Source organism: Gadus morhua, chromosome 14, assembly GCF_902167405.1.
Source record: "Gadus morhua chromosome 14, gadMor3.0, whole genome shotgun sequence".
NCBI classification, from domain to species: Eukaryota; Metazoa; Chordata; class Actinopteri; order Gadiformes; family Gadidae; genus Gadus; species Gadus morhua.
In genome coordinates, this window is record NC_044061.1 from 17,243,154 (window position 1) to 17,259,100 (window position 15,947).

General features: G+C 42.2%; 2 protein-coding genes across 4 annotated transcripts in view; one reads left to right on the forward strand and one right to left on the reverse strand.

The window, feature by feature from the left end:
• The window catches only part of tspan4a (tetraspanin 4a), an 84,070-nt gene extending 74,992 nt beyond the window's left edge, over nt 1–9,078 (reverse strand). The window contains exon 1 of one of the 2 annotated variants that reach the window (XM_030378128.1): nt 8,514–9,078. The gene's annotated coding sequence lies outside the window, so the exon portion shown is untranslated. The remainder of the gene's footprint in view (nt 1–8,513) is intronic. The other variant, XM_030378129.1, reaches the window with a different exon arrangement.
• Nucleotides 9,079–9,182: 104 nt separating this feature from the next.
• On the forward strand, nt 9,183–15,823 carry taldo1 (transaldolase 1). 2 transcript variants are annotated; one of them, XM_030378127.1, is made up of 8 exons: nt 9,183–9,439; nt 10,891–11,014; nt 11,311–11,418; nt 11,825–11,956; nt 13,445–13,620; nt 14,480–14,677; nt 15,167–15,312; nt 15,425–15,823. In XM_030378127.1, exons 1-8 carry the CDS (start codon nt 9,340–9,342, stop codon nt 15,455–15,457), a joined length of 1,017 nt encoding a protein of 338 aa, XP_030233987.1. In that variant the 5' UTR covers nt 9,183–9,339; the 3' UTR covers nt 15,458–15,823. The 2 variants fall into 2 exon arrangements, with proteins under 2 accessions (XP_030233987.1, XP_030233986.1); XM_030378126.1 differs by lacking the exon at nt 9,183–9,439 and adding an exon at nt 10,166–10,211 and having other exon boundaries at nt 15,425–15,821.
• Nucleotides 15,824–15,947: the final 124 nt, after the last annotated feature.

Consider the following 15,947-nt stretch of genomic DNA (forward strand, 5'->3'; position numbering starts at 1 on the left):
GCTTTATCTCAAAGGCCATCTACAATTCATGTCTATCTGCGATTTCTCCTCGCACTCTAAGGCTATAATCCTATTTGGCCTTATGTGAAGCCCCCTCCCCCCCAGGCCTTACTATATTCATCCCTCTCTAAAATAACAAAGTGGTACTCTCCTACTCACCACCACTGACAGTGTAATAGAGCAGGTGGTTGAGACGTGGAATATGCCCTGTGTGAAGGATCTCTACTTGCCCCCACGGTAAACCCCTTCTCCATCCTCCTGCCCCTTTAGCCACTTGACGTCAGACTTTGCAGTGGAAGGGGCTGAAGAGCAGAATTCCCGCCTCCGGGCTGTTAGCCACGCCCTCAAACAAAGCTGTTTACGGCGCATGCAATTGGAATTTTCGCCATGTCGAGAAGATGTTCCCTGTGCAAAAGCTAATTCTCAAAGAAGACAACTCGAATAATGAGTGGTGACAATACATTTTTACCACCATCCTCTGCAGAACCGCCCCAGCCTTGTATTTTGTTCGCTCTATATTGCTGAGAACCAGGCGATGTAGGATGGTCACCTCGATGAGTCCTTACAGATGGGGCAGTTACCACTTTGTTGGCCCAACCTGGACCTTCAGGATCACATCCTCATATGCCTCTTTTCCACCGACAGTACCAGCTCAACTCGCCACGACTTGGCGTGGTGGACCTGCTTTGGTTCCAGCTACGTCTTGTTTCCATCTACAATAGTACCTCTTCAGCGTGGGCGGGTCGCATAGCACGCATGCTTGAAACTGCGCATGCTATCCACGCAACACATAAACAGACAGGGCTACACACTAGCGTCTCCACCTCTGTCATGGTCCACGGCGTGTTCTTGCGTGCTGATCCTTCGTTGTTCAATAATCAATCATTATTGTTGACTGAACGCTGATGCTAGTATTTAAAGATGCCGGTATCGTGCTGAAAATGGAATCCCCATCTGAAATCGCACCCTCTCTCTGTATGGACGCGCTTTCGCTTATTTCGTCTGTGCTTTCTAGAGGCACATCATGCATACATATATGACTTGTAAACTATTACATATTTTAGTGGCCTCGTAGTTCATTATCGTGAATGAGATCTTAAGGCCTAGTGTGTGGCCTAGTGTGAGTGCAGGCCAGAGAACAATGGGGCCATTTGAGCACGGTTAGGTGTGAAAACGGCCAACGGCCACGGCCAGATGGCCTAGTGTGAGTGCACCCTAAAGCAGTGGAAATATGAACAGTATCAACATGTCAGGCTGCGTGAACATGGCAGCAGTTCTAAGTGGGCATAAAACAGAGTGCAGAGGGGCCCCCGTGATGCGAGCAGCTAGTTAGCTGCTTTGAACAAATAGTTGCCTCACCTCGGTGCAACCGTGAGTTAAATGAAGAATGTCAGTGTATGGATCTACTCCCCTTCTCGTACATTATTCCTTTCCAGGGACTTCACCACCTGCTTCGGGTCCGCGAAGATCTTTGGCTCCGGCGGGAGACAATCGTGGTCAACAATTGCGTGTAACGGGGACCGCCTTCCATTCAGACATAGCGCCACTCCGACATTGACGTCTAATTCTCGTAGTGGCGGCACTTCCATTGTTTTCAAATGTCCCACCACTCCGACAATTTCTGTTTCCATGGTTGGAGTGGCGGTACTTTACTCCTTTTCAAACGTCCCGCCATTCCGACATTAGGTCATTAATATAAATTGCATTACTATTATCATTGTACTTTAATTAATTAATATCATTATTTCTTAGTTGCATGCGCTGTTGTGTCCTACACTGACATTCGTCATTGGTGATTGGGACAGTCCCGATTTTGAGTTGCATGTCCCGAGTCCCAGCAAAAGCCTGTAGGGACGCTAAAATGACCTGGTTTCCACCATCAACTATGAAATGTCCCCTTTTGTCCGCAATAACATACCCAACGTGGTCTTAATGTAGCCCGATCATTATCTAAAAAACACATAGAAAGATGAAAGCATCCAGCATGTGATTTCAACAATGTGAGAGGGCATACGCAACAGGGATAATCGCACAGTGGAATGTTGCGCGATTTAATCTGCAGAGTAGAAAGTGCTCGTCCACTGGTCGGACGAGCGCTGGCCGGCGGAGATGTTCGCTCATTTCAGAAGCAGGGAGATTACAAGACAAAAATAAATGCATAATTTGCCGTGTGCTGCCTGGCACTAATGCTCCCGTTGAACTGATCTTTATTCCATCATGAAGAATAGTTCATGAGATGGACCGCACCGTTCCCAGCTTAAAGGCGTTGCTTATCACACGGGCCAATTTGGATGACACCTGTCCGCAATTCCACAGCAGCAGGCTGTCAGCAAACAAACAATCAATTTTGGAGCACATTCACTCCTACAAAAATGTGTAGGCTAATTTGAAGAGCTTTTGTCTCTGTGTTGAGGTCATGTCTTCGAAGCTCTACTAGTTGACTTCTTACACACACACACGCACATGCGCACACGCACACGCACACACACGCACACACACACACACACGGATCCGGCCCGCGAGGGAATATTTACTGGCCCTTTTAGTGGAAACCTATAGGTAAAAAGGTCGGGGATATTGTAGCCTATAACAATCAATGTTTAACGGATTTGCCTTCTATGGGCACAAACTGTTTTTTTTATTGACCCCCTTCGAGAATTTGTGTGGAAAGGGGTGTGTCTGGGGGGGCTATGAACTCCTCTTTCTCCTTTGTAATGCGCATTGTATTGACTTTGGGCCGATATGAAGTTAACTGAGCCTATTCCTTGATTCGTTCTGCCGCGGCACTCCAAACAATTCATTGCGTTCCAATGTTTGTCCAATCCACTCCAATAGTGGTCCTGCATTGAGATTAAATCCAACTCTGACGAATAAATGGTCCAGTTTTAAGTTTCATAGAATATTTATACATTCCCAGGGGATGTTAAATAAGTGCACGCCCTGCGCTCGTAACACACTAATAAAATGCAGTCGTCAATTGATAGAATGGGGGCATGTCGAAATGGCGGCATGTCGGACTGGCAGCATGTAACGGCGGGTAACAATCCCTTTCTCCTCCATGTCGCGTTTCAGTCTACTTCAGATTGATGAGGAAGTGGAAGAACCAGAGAATGGATTAGAAGCCTTATTTGTTTCCATGGTATTACCAGGCTCTTACCATATAATTTGCAACTGCTTACTCCCTTTTCCGTAAATTGTCATGTTTTACTTAGTAACGTTGCGGAATATATATGTTACAAAGCTTGAAGCACGCGATTATATCTTAGCTATTACCAACCTAAAACAGTCACAACTACACAGTAGCCTACTTATTGGAGGTCTTTCTTAGTATTTCAGGTATATTTCAGATATATTTCATATGGTAAATACCGAGTAATTAGGGGACTGTAAAAGGAAGGGTTACCTGTATTTTCTTGTCCAAGTCCGGAACACGTTTCCACAATTCCACTTCATTTTTCCAATTCTTGCAGGATTTCCCTTCGTTGAAACCCGGAGGCAATTTGTCGTTTTTAGAAGTAGCCATCTTTTCCTACCATTATAAAATCAAATAATTGTCCTGAGTCAACTTATTTAGTATTTATTTAAGGCTCTCCACCGTGGCATTAAGGTGCGTTCATACAGTGGCGCCTCCAGAAGATTATTCCAGGGGTGGCCAATGGGGGCCACAGCAAATCTTAGGGTGGCATACTAAAAAGGAAAAGAACGTACGTAGATACGTCCCGGGCAGCGATTGTTGACGACGATGGGGGGGGGGGGGGGGGGGGGGGGGGGGTACTTCATTGATAACCGCTACGCAGCGCATTGATTGACAGTATTTCTTGTGTTGACGAACTTCACCAACTACCTATCACATCTGGGGTGGCCACAGGGGTGGCCGATGAGCTTTCAGGGGTGGCCCTGGCCACCCCAGGCCACCCCCTAGAATCGCCACTGCGTTCATAACAAACGCAACGGGGCAACACGACTCCATACAAAGTCAACGTAGAGACGTGAATCGGGTGACAAGATTTGATTTGTAGCGCGATATTTTCGCCCTGCACGGGCGAGCGCATTCAAAAGGATTTTCAGCGCGACATACGCGTGACGACAGAAAATCAGCATCATTGCCTTGAGTGACGTAACGTTACAGCCAATCAGCGTTCCCTGCAGTTCCCTGCCACCCGTTCCATGCATTGCAGTCCGGAGTGAACCGCAGCATCGAGAGAGAGAAAAAGTGATTGTTGCTGTTTGCGACTCCAGGAGCTCTATACATAATAGTAGCCTATATAATATTATCTAATATTATATGATATATAATATCACGGCAAAAAGCTGTGTTGGAGAGCTCTCGTGGGGATAGGAATTAACATACATGGTGGTCATCTCGGCCATGGTTGAGAATGAATTGGCATGAAGCACCGTTGGCGGTCAAAAGATGTGGCGCGTCGAATTCGCCTGATAAAACTTGCACAGCGACGGATTATGATTTGTCGCGGGACAAAACTTGGGCGAAACACGAATGGGCGACAAATGTGTCTTTTGATGTGACCGCAGCTTTACAATCCAGCATCGCCAAATCGGCGGAAAAGACAGGGCACATGCACAGTACAATCTAAATACTGCGCGCTCCCGAGTAAAGGCTAAAGTATACTTCTCCGACTACGCAATCCGTAATCCGATTCCGTAACCACGGAGAACCCCGAGCCTTTGAAGTTCTCCGTCAGGATGTCGGATACGCAATGCATTTCGCCGACCGATCACAAGGTGCAAAGCAAACAAGATGCAATATAAACAAGGTGCAAAAGAAGTACAAAAGTTAACAAAAAGAATAGACAAGTAATACAAATAGAAAAGGATAATTCAAAATGAAACGCGGTGTTGTTGTGAGAGGAGTCAAATCGGAAAGGGATTCCGGAAATGTGTTGTTGGAGGACCAATCACATTGATGTATCAAATATTTCTTTGCTTTGATTGGTGTTAGGTCTATTCTAAATGCGTCCAGAGGCAATTTGGTCTGCGCCCGTTGATATCTCCCCTCGGAATAATTTGTCTTGCAATGTCAGGCTACTAGTATCCTCCTGCAACACTACAATTTCAGATACGCCATAATGTTAGGCCAACAATGATAACTGCCTCAACCAAGCCTCCCCAATCAGAAACAGAAGGACTACAGGAAGAGCAAAGCACCAATGTGCACAGATTATACTGTGAGATACCCTCAAGCAGCATCAATCACTCCAGAACTTCAAACTTCCACTTCACTTAATGTATCTTAAATAGATATAGAAGCACTCATGTACCCTGTAAACTTTTCATCCTGATTTCCGAAAGCTTTGTTTCCATGGCAACTAATCCTCAGGCATTGGCAACAAAAAAGAAAATACCTTGTGAACTTTTCAATGAGAACAAGTTGCTGTGGACTGCCGAGTGGCAGGCGGTGAATGCTAATCATACCGTGGACCTTGTTGACACTACGTGAAACAAACAATTAAGACACAACTCTGCTCACCGTCTTTATTGGTTGGTTGCTTTGTGTGATTGTGCACATATTTGAGTGTGCTTGCGTGCATGTATTTGATTGTGCTTTTGTATGTATTTGTATTTCTGTGTGGGTATGTGGCGTCTTTCGTTTGTTATGCGTAAATGTACAAATATTTGAGAATGTGTGTGTGTGTGTGTGTGTGTGTGTGTGTGTGTGTGTGTGTGTGTGTGTAATGAATGTTGTAAAGGATACTACAATCCCAAAAAGATTATGAGGTTTAATTACGTCTGGGATACTAATATCAGCCACAGTAAGCCATTGGTGATATAATAACCAATTAGATCAGACTTAAAATAATCATTACCTTTGAAATTAACTTGATTTGATAAGTTGTAAGACAAATGTGAATAACTGCACGATAAAATTTCCCCTTTATGCTGCAAACAATATAGATACAGTATATTTGACCCTTTTGGGAATTGCCGTCATGTGAATGAATATTCCCATGAACAATCTTAAAATACATGTTGTGTCTACATTTCCAGTTGCTAAGACCCGCAAAATAGAAATGTCTCTATTATTCACACAGATTCTTGACTACATGGACTGATAAGCCATTGAGCTATTAGAATCAAATATACTGAAGACTTCAGAAGCAGAGGGGGAAAATGAAATACTGTCAAAGAGGAGATGAAGAAAGTAGCCTGAGAGAGCTGGCTGCTGCATTTAATGCCAGGGCTGTGGCACTGAAGATGTTGTTATTTCCTTAGTTCATATTATTTATCATATTATTATATACTAAACATCATTATCATAATATTAAATACGAAACATTTAGACAAACCAAGACCTATGTAAGATTTTTAGTTTTCATTATCAGCCTTCAATACCATACAAGCAGACATTCGGGTGGCAAAAATGGTCCAGAAAGAACTGAATCCATACCTGATACATTGCTATGCTTCATTTCTCACCAACAGAGTACAGTTTGTAAAGGTAAACAAAACCTTTCGTCTGCCATTAAAACCAATGTTGGGGGCCCCCAGGGTTGTTGAGTTTAGCTATGCTTTTTACGTTCTACACCGATGTCGTACATTGTCGTACATTGTCGTACAGATACAGCAAATCAATGTATAATAAAATACTCTGATGATACTGTTTTATTATCTGTTGAGTAACTGTATGTATGTGTGTGTGTGTGTGTGTGTGTGTGTGTGTGTGTGTGTGTGTGTGTGTGTGTGTGTGTGTGTGTGTGTGTGTGTGTGTGTGTGTGTGTGTGTGTGTGTGTGTGTGTGTAGGCAGAGGAAGAAGAGTAGGAGGATGAAGAAGATGAGAAGGAGGAGGGGTATCCAAGTGTCCTTGCCACCCTAATCTTAAGCTTTGCTATTTCTCCTCCGTTTATCCTCAAATCCATATTTCCTGCCAACATACCTTTCATTCCAGCCCTCCTTATAGGGCGTTCACTCAGCAGAACCAAGAAGCGTGGGGCTGAATAAATATCGGGCTCACAAAGGCAGTAAAAAAACCAGCGGATGAAATGAACATATGGGCAGAGGAAAATACACACACGCACGCACACACAGTAAGGAACTGGTAGCATAAGGCTTGTCTGTGTAGTACATTCATGTCCATTTTCTTTGGAGCCAGTGTTCAGCGTAATTATCAGGAGCTGCCACACCTAGAGTGAGCTACACAACGCAGCCACAGTACTTGCCTTTAAAATACCACTAACAGGAGCTGAAGGAAACACTCGCACCACCACTCCGACCACAGCTATTTCTATATGCGTCCATATCATTTGCACTGCTGTTGTTTTGCAACAAGAACCAAAACTTGGGAGGAAACATTGAGTCCAAACTAGTTTTTCTTTGCACTATATCGTTCGCTAGGGTGAAGTTTCTTGGAGTGAACAGTTTCGGCTGCAAATGGACAGGGTTCAGAAGGTCTATGAGGTTCTGAAGAGTGTTGGATCTTTATAAAGGAGGTTGTGCTCTTGTATTACACAATAAAAAAACATACAACTGTGATGTATCCAGCTACTGTGTTGAGCAGTATTGCAGGATCATGAGCCGTGTCAAACGACAAACAAACAACATGATTGTTTCACTGTACTGGATAATTACATCCACCTCCTTTTTATTGAAGTAATCGATCAGTGCACCATTCTGCAGTAATATACCCCTTTCAAAGAGGTCCTAAAACAAACACAGATGTTCCTCTTCAGACTATGCTCAGACTATGCTCCTTTTATGTACCAGGGAATTAGTAGTAGACTTATCTTCACTAGTCGTCTACTCAATTCCCTAGGCCAAGAAAGTAGAAGACCCATAGTGTAGTGGGCGACACCTGTGTTTGTCCTTTCGATGACACCTCTGTGAAAAGGGTCTATGCTAAGAACCATGGTGTGTGTGCGTGCGTGCGTGCGTGCGTGTGTGTGTGTGTGTGAGAGAGAGAGATAGGCATGGCTCAAGAGACTGCTGTGGTGTAGGACACATGTGAGATGGTAAACTATGACTGCGTTTGGCATGGTTTAGTAGCTGAGGCTCAAGGAACCACACAGTCCCACCCCACCAAGGATTGAGGGGAATAAACACTGGAATGTTGGGTACTTTTCAAATGTTATTCTGCTCTCCATGTTTTCTCTTCTTTTTATCAACATCCCTGTTCACTCGCCCTGAACCAAACAAAGAACCATTCACAATTGTTTCACTTTGTCTACTCATTTTAATAATATGAATAGTATGTTGTATCATTTGAAAACATTTCTGAATGAGTAGTTGCCGATTTCAGCGAATTGTTATTTGTGTCAGGGCTCCAGTCCAATAATCCAAAACATAATTTACTACCCGATCATGAATATTCACTTCGGTATAAACACCAAGTGATAGCTGATTAACATAATAATCGGAACATTTTTGTACACATTTAAATATAAAGCCCAGCTAACTATACAGAGTTGAATCAAAGGGAATGACAGCCAATATTGCAACAGCCATATGAAGCTTCTGTATGTATTGACTCTGACAATGAATTCAAATTATAAATTACTTACCAGTGACTTAATCTATCTTCTATTCGTTATCCTCGATCCCTCAATCTAAGGAACAACTTTAAAAGTTGCCTCCACCGACCGTAGTTTTTCTATTTTGCTCCTTGGCTTCATCAAGCCTCAAGACGCCTCAAGTTATTGGCCAAAATAGACCTTTGGCGATGACTACTGGTGAAATAAAGTATTGACGTAAGATTAGTACACATGTCATTAATCATTTGGTCGTGAACTTTACAAAGCAATGGCAATTTCGTCTACGGAAAGAATGAGCACGCATTCGATTTTTTTTTACAATTTTACATGCTGGATTGTCGGCTGTGGTTCGTCGTTCTGCGACAAACATGATTGAATATACATTAATTTCAGTAAAACTAGCAGATATCTAACTTGTGCATACAAATAAGAAAATGTGCAGTGATTCTAAATTAATATTAATTCTAAAACCGTTCTCTTTTTGAATAAGGTTGTCACTCTTTGCAGTTGATCTAAACAACCTACAGAGGGTGTCGTTCAACGGAACATCTTGTTGTTTTTTTAACACAAATAATAATGAAGAAGTCATTATTAATAATTTAAGATTTGGAATTGGTATGTAGGTCAACCGTAGTCCTAACATTAAATAATTATTAGTTATTAAACGACCCAATAAGTGCCGTAGATCACGAGATAATAACTAACTAAATGGGCAGCGGCCGCGTTGGTCTGACTCTAGATAATAAGGGCTGGTTCCGGGTAGTTCCTTCCTGTTTCACGGCGCTTCCGTGGTGCTGAAATTCCATCTGGTCTCACGTGTTTACTGTGTATAAAAGACTCTTTGTACCTCATCAACATGTCTAGTCTGTCACCGGACAAACGGCGAAAAATGGAGTCAGCTTTAAACCAACTGAAGAAATACACTGTAGTAGTGGCCGACACTGGGGATTTCAATGGTAACATTTTTACTTTTTCGATAGCCTAGCAGCTTACGGGAAGTGATCGCTAATCGTAATGTGAATGACCTCCGTGCCATCTCAATCCAATCCCCAAAATTTAACTGTGGCTAACGGTACAGCGCTGCGCACTTGAGTTGCTAAACAGCAGGTCATGTTATTTCATGACTTAATTATTCGTCTCAAGTTTCGCCGTGAGAATGAGGTAAAATCTTTTGAATCCGATTTCAGACCTTAACATTTTCAGACATGAGGAACTTTGTGTTAGCTTTGTTTTTAATTGCAGATTACTTTGCGTTTTTAGATCAACGTAACTCAATGCATATTTAACTTCGCTTGCTCGTCTTGCAATATCGTACACAGCTGCTCGCAACTAGAATGCTCTATGTTGCATTGAACAATACACCTCGTTCATTAACTTTTTTTTGTCTGTTTTAGCTGATAATAACCTAGACATACCTTTAAATAGTTCATTGGTGATTGTTTGGAAACTTAACATTTGGTATTTTTTAAATGCGATAGATTTTTTATAATCTGTTATCAAATAGATAATCTGAACGAGGAAGTAATTGATAACCTGTTTGGCAATGTGGACATTTCCTCATGCTTCCTGCTTGCCCTGCGAGTCAGGATGACGAGGCAGAAAAACGTCCTCATCTACTGTTTCCTCACGCGTTTCTAACCGCTTCAACAGGATGGGTAACCTGCATCAGGTGTCACAACGATCTTATGTGTCCCTTTATGTGCAGATTGGATACTAAAGATGTAATTTGTAGGTGTCTTTCTTTTTTTGGTAAATTGGTTTAGGTAACTTTACTATAGCCTACTGTTTGTTCACTAAACATATAGTTGTCATAAACGACTACTTAATATAAAACAGGTTGACTGCCCACAGGCACTGAAGCAGAGAACGAAACAAATTACTACTGTAGTTACTCTGGGTAAAATAATCAGCCGTTGGTTCTTTTAAACCAATGCTGGTTATGGCAGGCCTCAGCATGTCAGTTATTGTCACATTTGTGTAAAAATAAGTGCAAATTTAGGTAGGGACAATTTTAAGTTTACATTAGTGAGCATGAGCTTTGTCATAAAAAGTGGGAGAACTGCAGATTTCTTGATGCTTGAGTTCTTGTATATCGCATCAATTAAAATTGTCTGTTAACTTCTATGGATTGGAAGACATGGAGAAAAATGTTATGGTCCTGTAGATGTCAGCCAGATGGTAAACTTTTCTCACGCCTTCTCAGATTACGCAACAATGAATTTCTCCTGTGATTTGTAGACAGGCCGTGACTGTTTCTTCACATTGCAAATTTGGTTGATGGGAACATTGGATTTGTTTTTTGGTCCTTACTGGAAAGGATTAGAGGCCAACCTCTTTTTAATTCTGTGGATATGACCTTTTGTATAGGAACTTGCCATCCTAATCCCAATTTCTGCCCGTTCTTTAGCAATCGAAGAGTACAAGCCCCAAGATGCGACCACCAACCCTTCCCTCATCCTGGCTGCTGCCAAGATGCCTGCCTACCAGCACCTCGTTGACCAGGCCATTAAATATGGCATCACCAAAGGCGGGTAGGTTGTTTCATTGTTTTCAAAATTGCACAAATTGCACACATGAACTTCAGTTGTAAATCATAATCCGGATCTTGCACATGGAGATGGCATCCGGTTGTTTGTCTCTGTTATATTTTGCAAAATGATTCCATTATGTTCCTGATTTTAAGGCCCGATTTATGAATTTAATTTTAGATCTCACTTTCTCATTAATGAAATGGTAGTCACTAAGTGGTCTCAACTGCCCATGGTGTAACAATTTAACTATTATGAGAATTACAAAGCTCTGAAGTCTTTTTTTTTTTTCTCTTCAGAACTGAAGACGAGGAGTTAACCAACATCATGGATAAACTCTTTGTCAGTTTTGGCCTTGAGATCCTCAAGAAGATCCCAGGCCGGGTCTCCACCGAGGTGGACGCACGGTAAGAGGAGGCATGCCGTACGTACAGCTTTTCTCCCAGGATAGGCCTTTACATTAAATTAAGAACTCCCTTCTTTTAACTTTACACTCCTGAGTCCCACTGATTTCAGCATCAGGGAAATGCAGGCTTCCAGTTCCTCCAGTGTTTGTTCTTTGACAAAAGCACAAAGTAGAGGCCAAGAATGGATGGTGCCTGTCATTGACATGCGCTAGGTCCTTTTAATTGTCTAACACTGATAATTGCAACTTGGGTCTTTAATAAAAGTAGTCTTGAGGCCAGAATGTTTTACCATGAAGTTACTACAGTCTACTACAGAGATGGGTGCCATAGAAAGTGTGAAGGCTCACAGTATGGCCTTATTCCGTCCATAGTGACCATGTTTGATGGTTTCATCTCTCCTCCCCAGGCTGTCCTACAACAAGGATGAAATGGTAGCCAGGGCCCTGAAGCTCATTGCTCTGTATAAGGTTGAGGGAATCGACAAGGAGCGCATCCTCATCAAGCTCTCGTCCACCTGGGAGGGCATCCAGGCTGGGAAGTAAGTGTACGAAGTGGCTTTTTTGTGTGTGAAAATAAGCATACAACCACTACTGTCTTTAGACTAAACCACTATGGACATGTACATGCACGGCTAAACTTAGATTAGTCCTTGCACAGACTGTATGCAGGGATTCCACGTGTTCTTAAAAAGTCTAAAATTCAATAATCTGAATTTTAGAGCTTCAATGAATTTTTAATACAATTGCGACAGGTCTTAAAAATATTTTTGATTATGGAACCAATAAACACTAATGTAAACTGGGCAGCCCAGTTCAAATTTATAGAAGCACTCCAAGGTAGTGTGTCTTTGGGGCTAGTGACATCTCCTCTTGTCAAAAAATATTTACTAATTTAAAATACTATAGTAGCTCTGGCTAGAGTACAGCTCATGTAGAGATTAGTTGAAGACAACAAATTTGGAGCCCGCTGAACCTTGTGCAAGAAAGGCATGGGAAATCAGAATACCTAAAAACGCTTTCACAAGCTTTCGGCATAGGCCAATATTTTGTTACGGATTCACATCAGGAGCATCAAAGTCCGGTCCCACCGCGACCCACAATGCACTAACAACGACGCCTGCAACCTGGGTGTTACAAGCCTAATGGTTCCCAAGGTACATCGAAATTCCACAAACCTACGTTTTTAGTTTTATGTGACGTGTTGTATCTCGTTATTGTTGTAAATAGGTATATCTTAAAGAGTACCACATTAAAGGCACCGTTAACACGTGATGATATAAATGATTTGTCTTCTTATTGGGTTCGATCACGGTCTCCAGTACAAAAAGTATTTTGTTCAGGGCAACTGCAGGTCGTCCTACTTCCGAGACTACCTCTCTGCATCTGGTAATGATGTAGAAAGATGATGACATTACTGTGGTGGGAACATTTTGGCTGTTTTTTTACATCTCGTAGCCTGTTTTCACAACGTTTGAGACTTTCTCAAGACATGGAGTGGCCGATATTCGCCATTCTTCTACATCACCTGCCTCGCTAATTGCATACTCAATCCTAAATTTGGGCGTAGGCCAGGGTTGCTAAACATTTTAAAAATAATCAGTCAAATTAATCTTGTCCGTTTGACGGACTCCATGACTCCATTTGACTGCTCCAACGCCATTGCTTCAGCTTTACAGTTTTCATTTAAAGTTGCAATCAATCAATTGAAAACAAATCGACACAGAGCTAGGTTACGTACATGCTCCTCCTAACATGAAATTCTCTCGTAAGTTCTCTTGTAATAACTGCTTAGTAACAATCATAATCCGTATTGAACGGAAATCCTGTGTCTTAAGCCTCTGTATCATATTTGATGCCGTTATTATAATGCACATATATGAGAACCTAAACGATTGTACCCTTCGGACAACAGGAAAGACAATTCCACAATGTCGACTTTCGGGGTACAGCCCTACAGGCTTCAAGTTGCACATGTGTAGATGGGGGGGGTTAACTTGGATGTTGTGTGTGTGTGTGTGTGTTCCCAGAGAGCTGGAGGAGAAGCATGGCGTCCATTGCAACATGACCCTGCTGTTTTCCTTCGCTCAGGCTGTGGCCTGCGCAGAGGCCAAGGTCACCCTCATCTCACCCTTTGTGGGGCGCATTCTGGACTGGTACAAGGAAAGCACCGGCCTCAAAAGCTATGAGCCACACGAGGACCCAGGTAATTTTTTTTAGTTTTACACACAGCCCTTGAATGCCTGGCACACCTTCTTAATATTTACAAGGAAACGGTCGGCGATCTGATAAAGCTGTCGTAGACCAGTTCTCAAGCACGTCTGTATGCTTTCAAAGGATACTATGAAGACGATAAAGTTATATGACAGTTTAAAGTTGCTCTTTGAACCTCTGAGTTCAAGCATATTACGGCCGATTTATGAAAAGATGTACCAGATTAGCTCCATATACTACCATGATATTCCAGCAGAGGGCACTGGTTTTGCTTCTGTTAGTTTAAAAATGTATTTGTCTAAATGATTGTACTAGTTCTACACAGATTTCTTATTTGCCAATAGGAAAAAAAAAATTGCAGCACGTGGTTTGAACAACCAATACAAACACAATTGTTGGAAGGTTTGCTCTTCCATAAGAGCCTGCAGGTTCAAATGCAATCAATTCTCATATATTTTGACATGATCATGTTTACAATATTATATATTTTTGCTGTTTGTTCAGTTTTTCATTTGTAAGAATATGATACAAAATCAAATGTTGTAGTATGTGTTTACTAAGCACATATGTCCTGTGTTTTGAATCAGGATCTCAAGGTGAAAAATGATCAGCCAATATGGATGACATTTTGCTAAAGAAATTATAATTTTTCTTTATGAAAAATAAGGGTAAATTGTGAAAAACATCCAAAGTAGTCCAAGACCTCAGGGCTAAGTTGTTCCCCTTTCCCACACCTGATCATGCAGCAATAACATCTGCAGTGTCTCTAATATAGATTGTCTTCTTGATTGGTTGACCACACGCTTGAAAAGATTTAGCTATGCATGTTAATATGTACCCTCGAAATACAGGTGTACTGAGTGTGACCAAGATCTACAACTACTACAAGAAGTTTGGCTACGCCACTGTGGTGATGGGCGCCTCCTTCAGGAACACCGGGGAAGTCAAGGCCCTGGCTGGCTGCGACCTGCTCACCATCTCCCCCGGCTTACTGGAAGAACTCAGCCAGGACCATGGCACTATCAAAGAGTTGCTCAATGAGAAGAACGGTATGGCTGTATAGCTCAGACAGAGGCTCCCCTGAAGTCATATAGCCATTGTTGTCTAATGCTTTCTGAACAGACGACAAACAAAAAGCATTTACTGTTTTGCCTACTATGTAGCTAAAAGGGGCTGTAGGTAAGATTGAATGGCTAATCAGGGCTTCTCCTCCCTAATTGGTTCCGGGAATCCATCCTACCTGTCAATCACAGGTGCATGAAGGCGAGGCTCTTGCCCTTTTATGCTTTCTTGAATCTTCCCTACAGCCCTTCATATTCTGATGAATATGATGATTAAGTAAGTTTAGAAGACTACGGTATCCCCAAATAGTATTTACCTGCCAGTGTTGTAACGTAACGTTCTTATCTATTGCATATGTTGTTGTTACAAACCTGACATTCCTGTCACTTTTGTAATGTACTTGTAGTTATGATTTCCAAAGACTGGTGGCTAGTGTGCCACTCGTGTAACCTCTGGTTGTGTCTCTCTGTGTGCAGCCAAGGACTGTGATCTGGACAAGGTTCACCTGGATGAGAAGGCCTTTCGCTGGGAGCACAACGAGGACCGCATGGCCGTGGAGAAGCTTTCAGACGGCATTCGCAAGTTTGCTGCCGACGCGGTTAAACTGGAGTGCATGATAAAGGTACACCTTGATCACGGCCATGGAGGAAAGCCACTTCAACACATAACTTGGTTGTATCTCCTGGCCAAATATAATGACTTGTACCTTTTTTTTTTCCTTGCTTGTCCTACAGGAGAAAGTTCTTAACGTGAAGAACGGCCAGTAATGGAGGAAGGAGGCACATGGTCCCATCCAAGCGTCTAACCCTTTTAAGATGTGTGGTGACTGTTTGTATTGTGGACCATCATAACCGAGGAACCAGGGAACTTGGAACCCCCCGCCCCCTGGAAGGCCCTCTAAAAACGACCATCAAGTCTACTACAATGTTCCTGAATTCTGAACAAACTTATAACCGCTTGGCTTAAATGCATATTATTAGCCTTGCTAAGTAAACCAATTGAACAGAATCTTCTACATTTATATAGGCTATTAAAAGTATACATTTATTTTATACAGTACTCAAAAGGTACATCGCAAAATGAACATCAACTCTGACATTCCACCGAATGTAAATAAAGATCTGTTTTAAATATTTGTCTGTTTTCTACCAAAACAATGTCAACATTTAGAAAAAGTACACTGCAATGTGTTTAACAACTAATGTGTTCGCAGATGTTTGCCCGATTTAGTTTATCCTTTCTTTTGATAGGTCAATG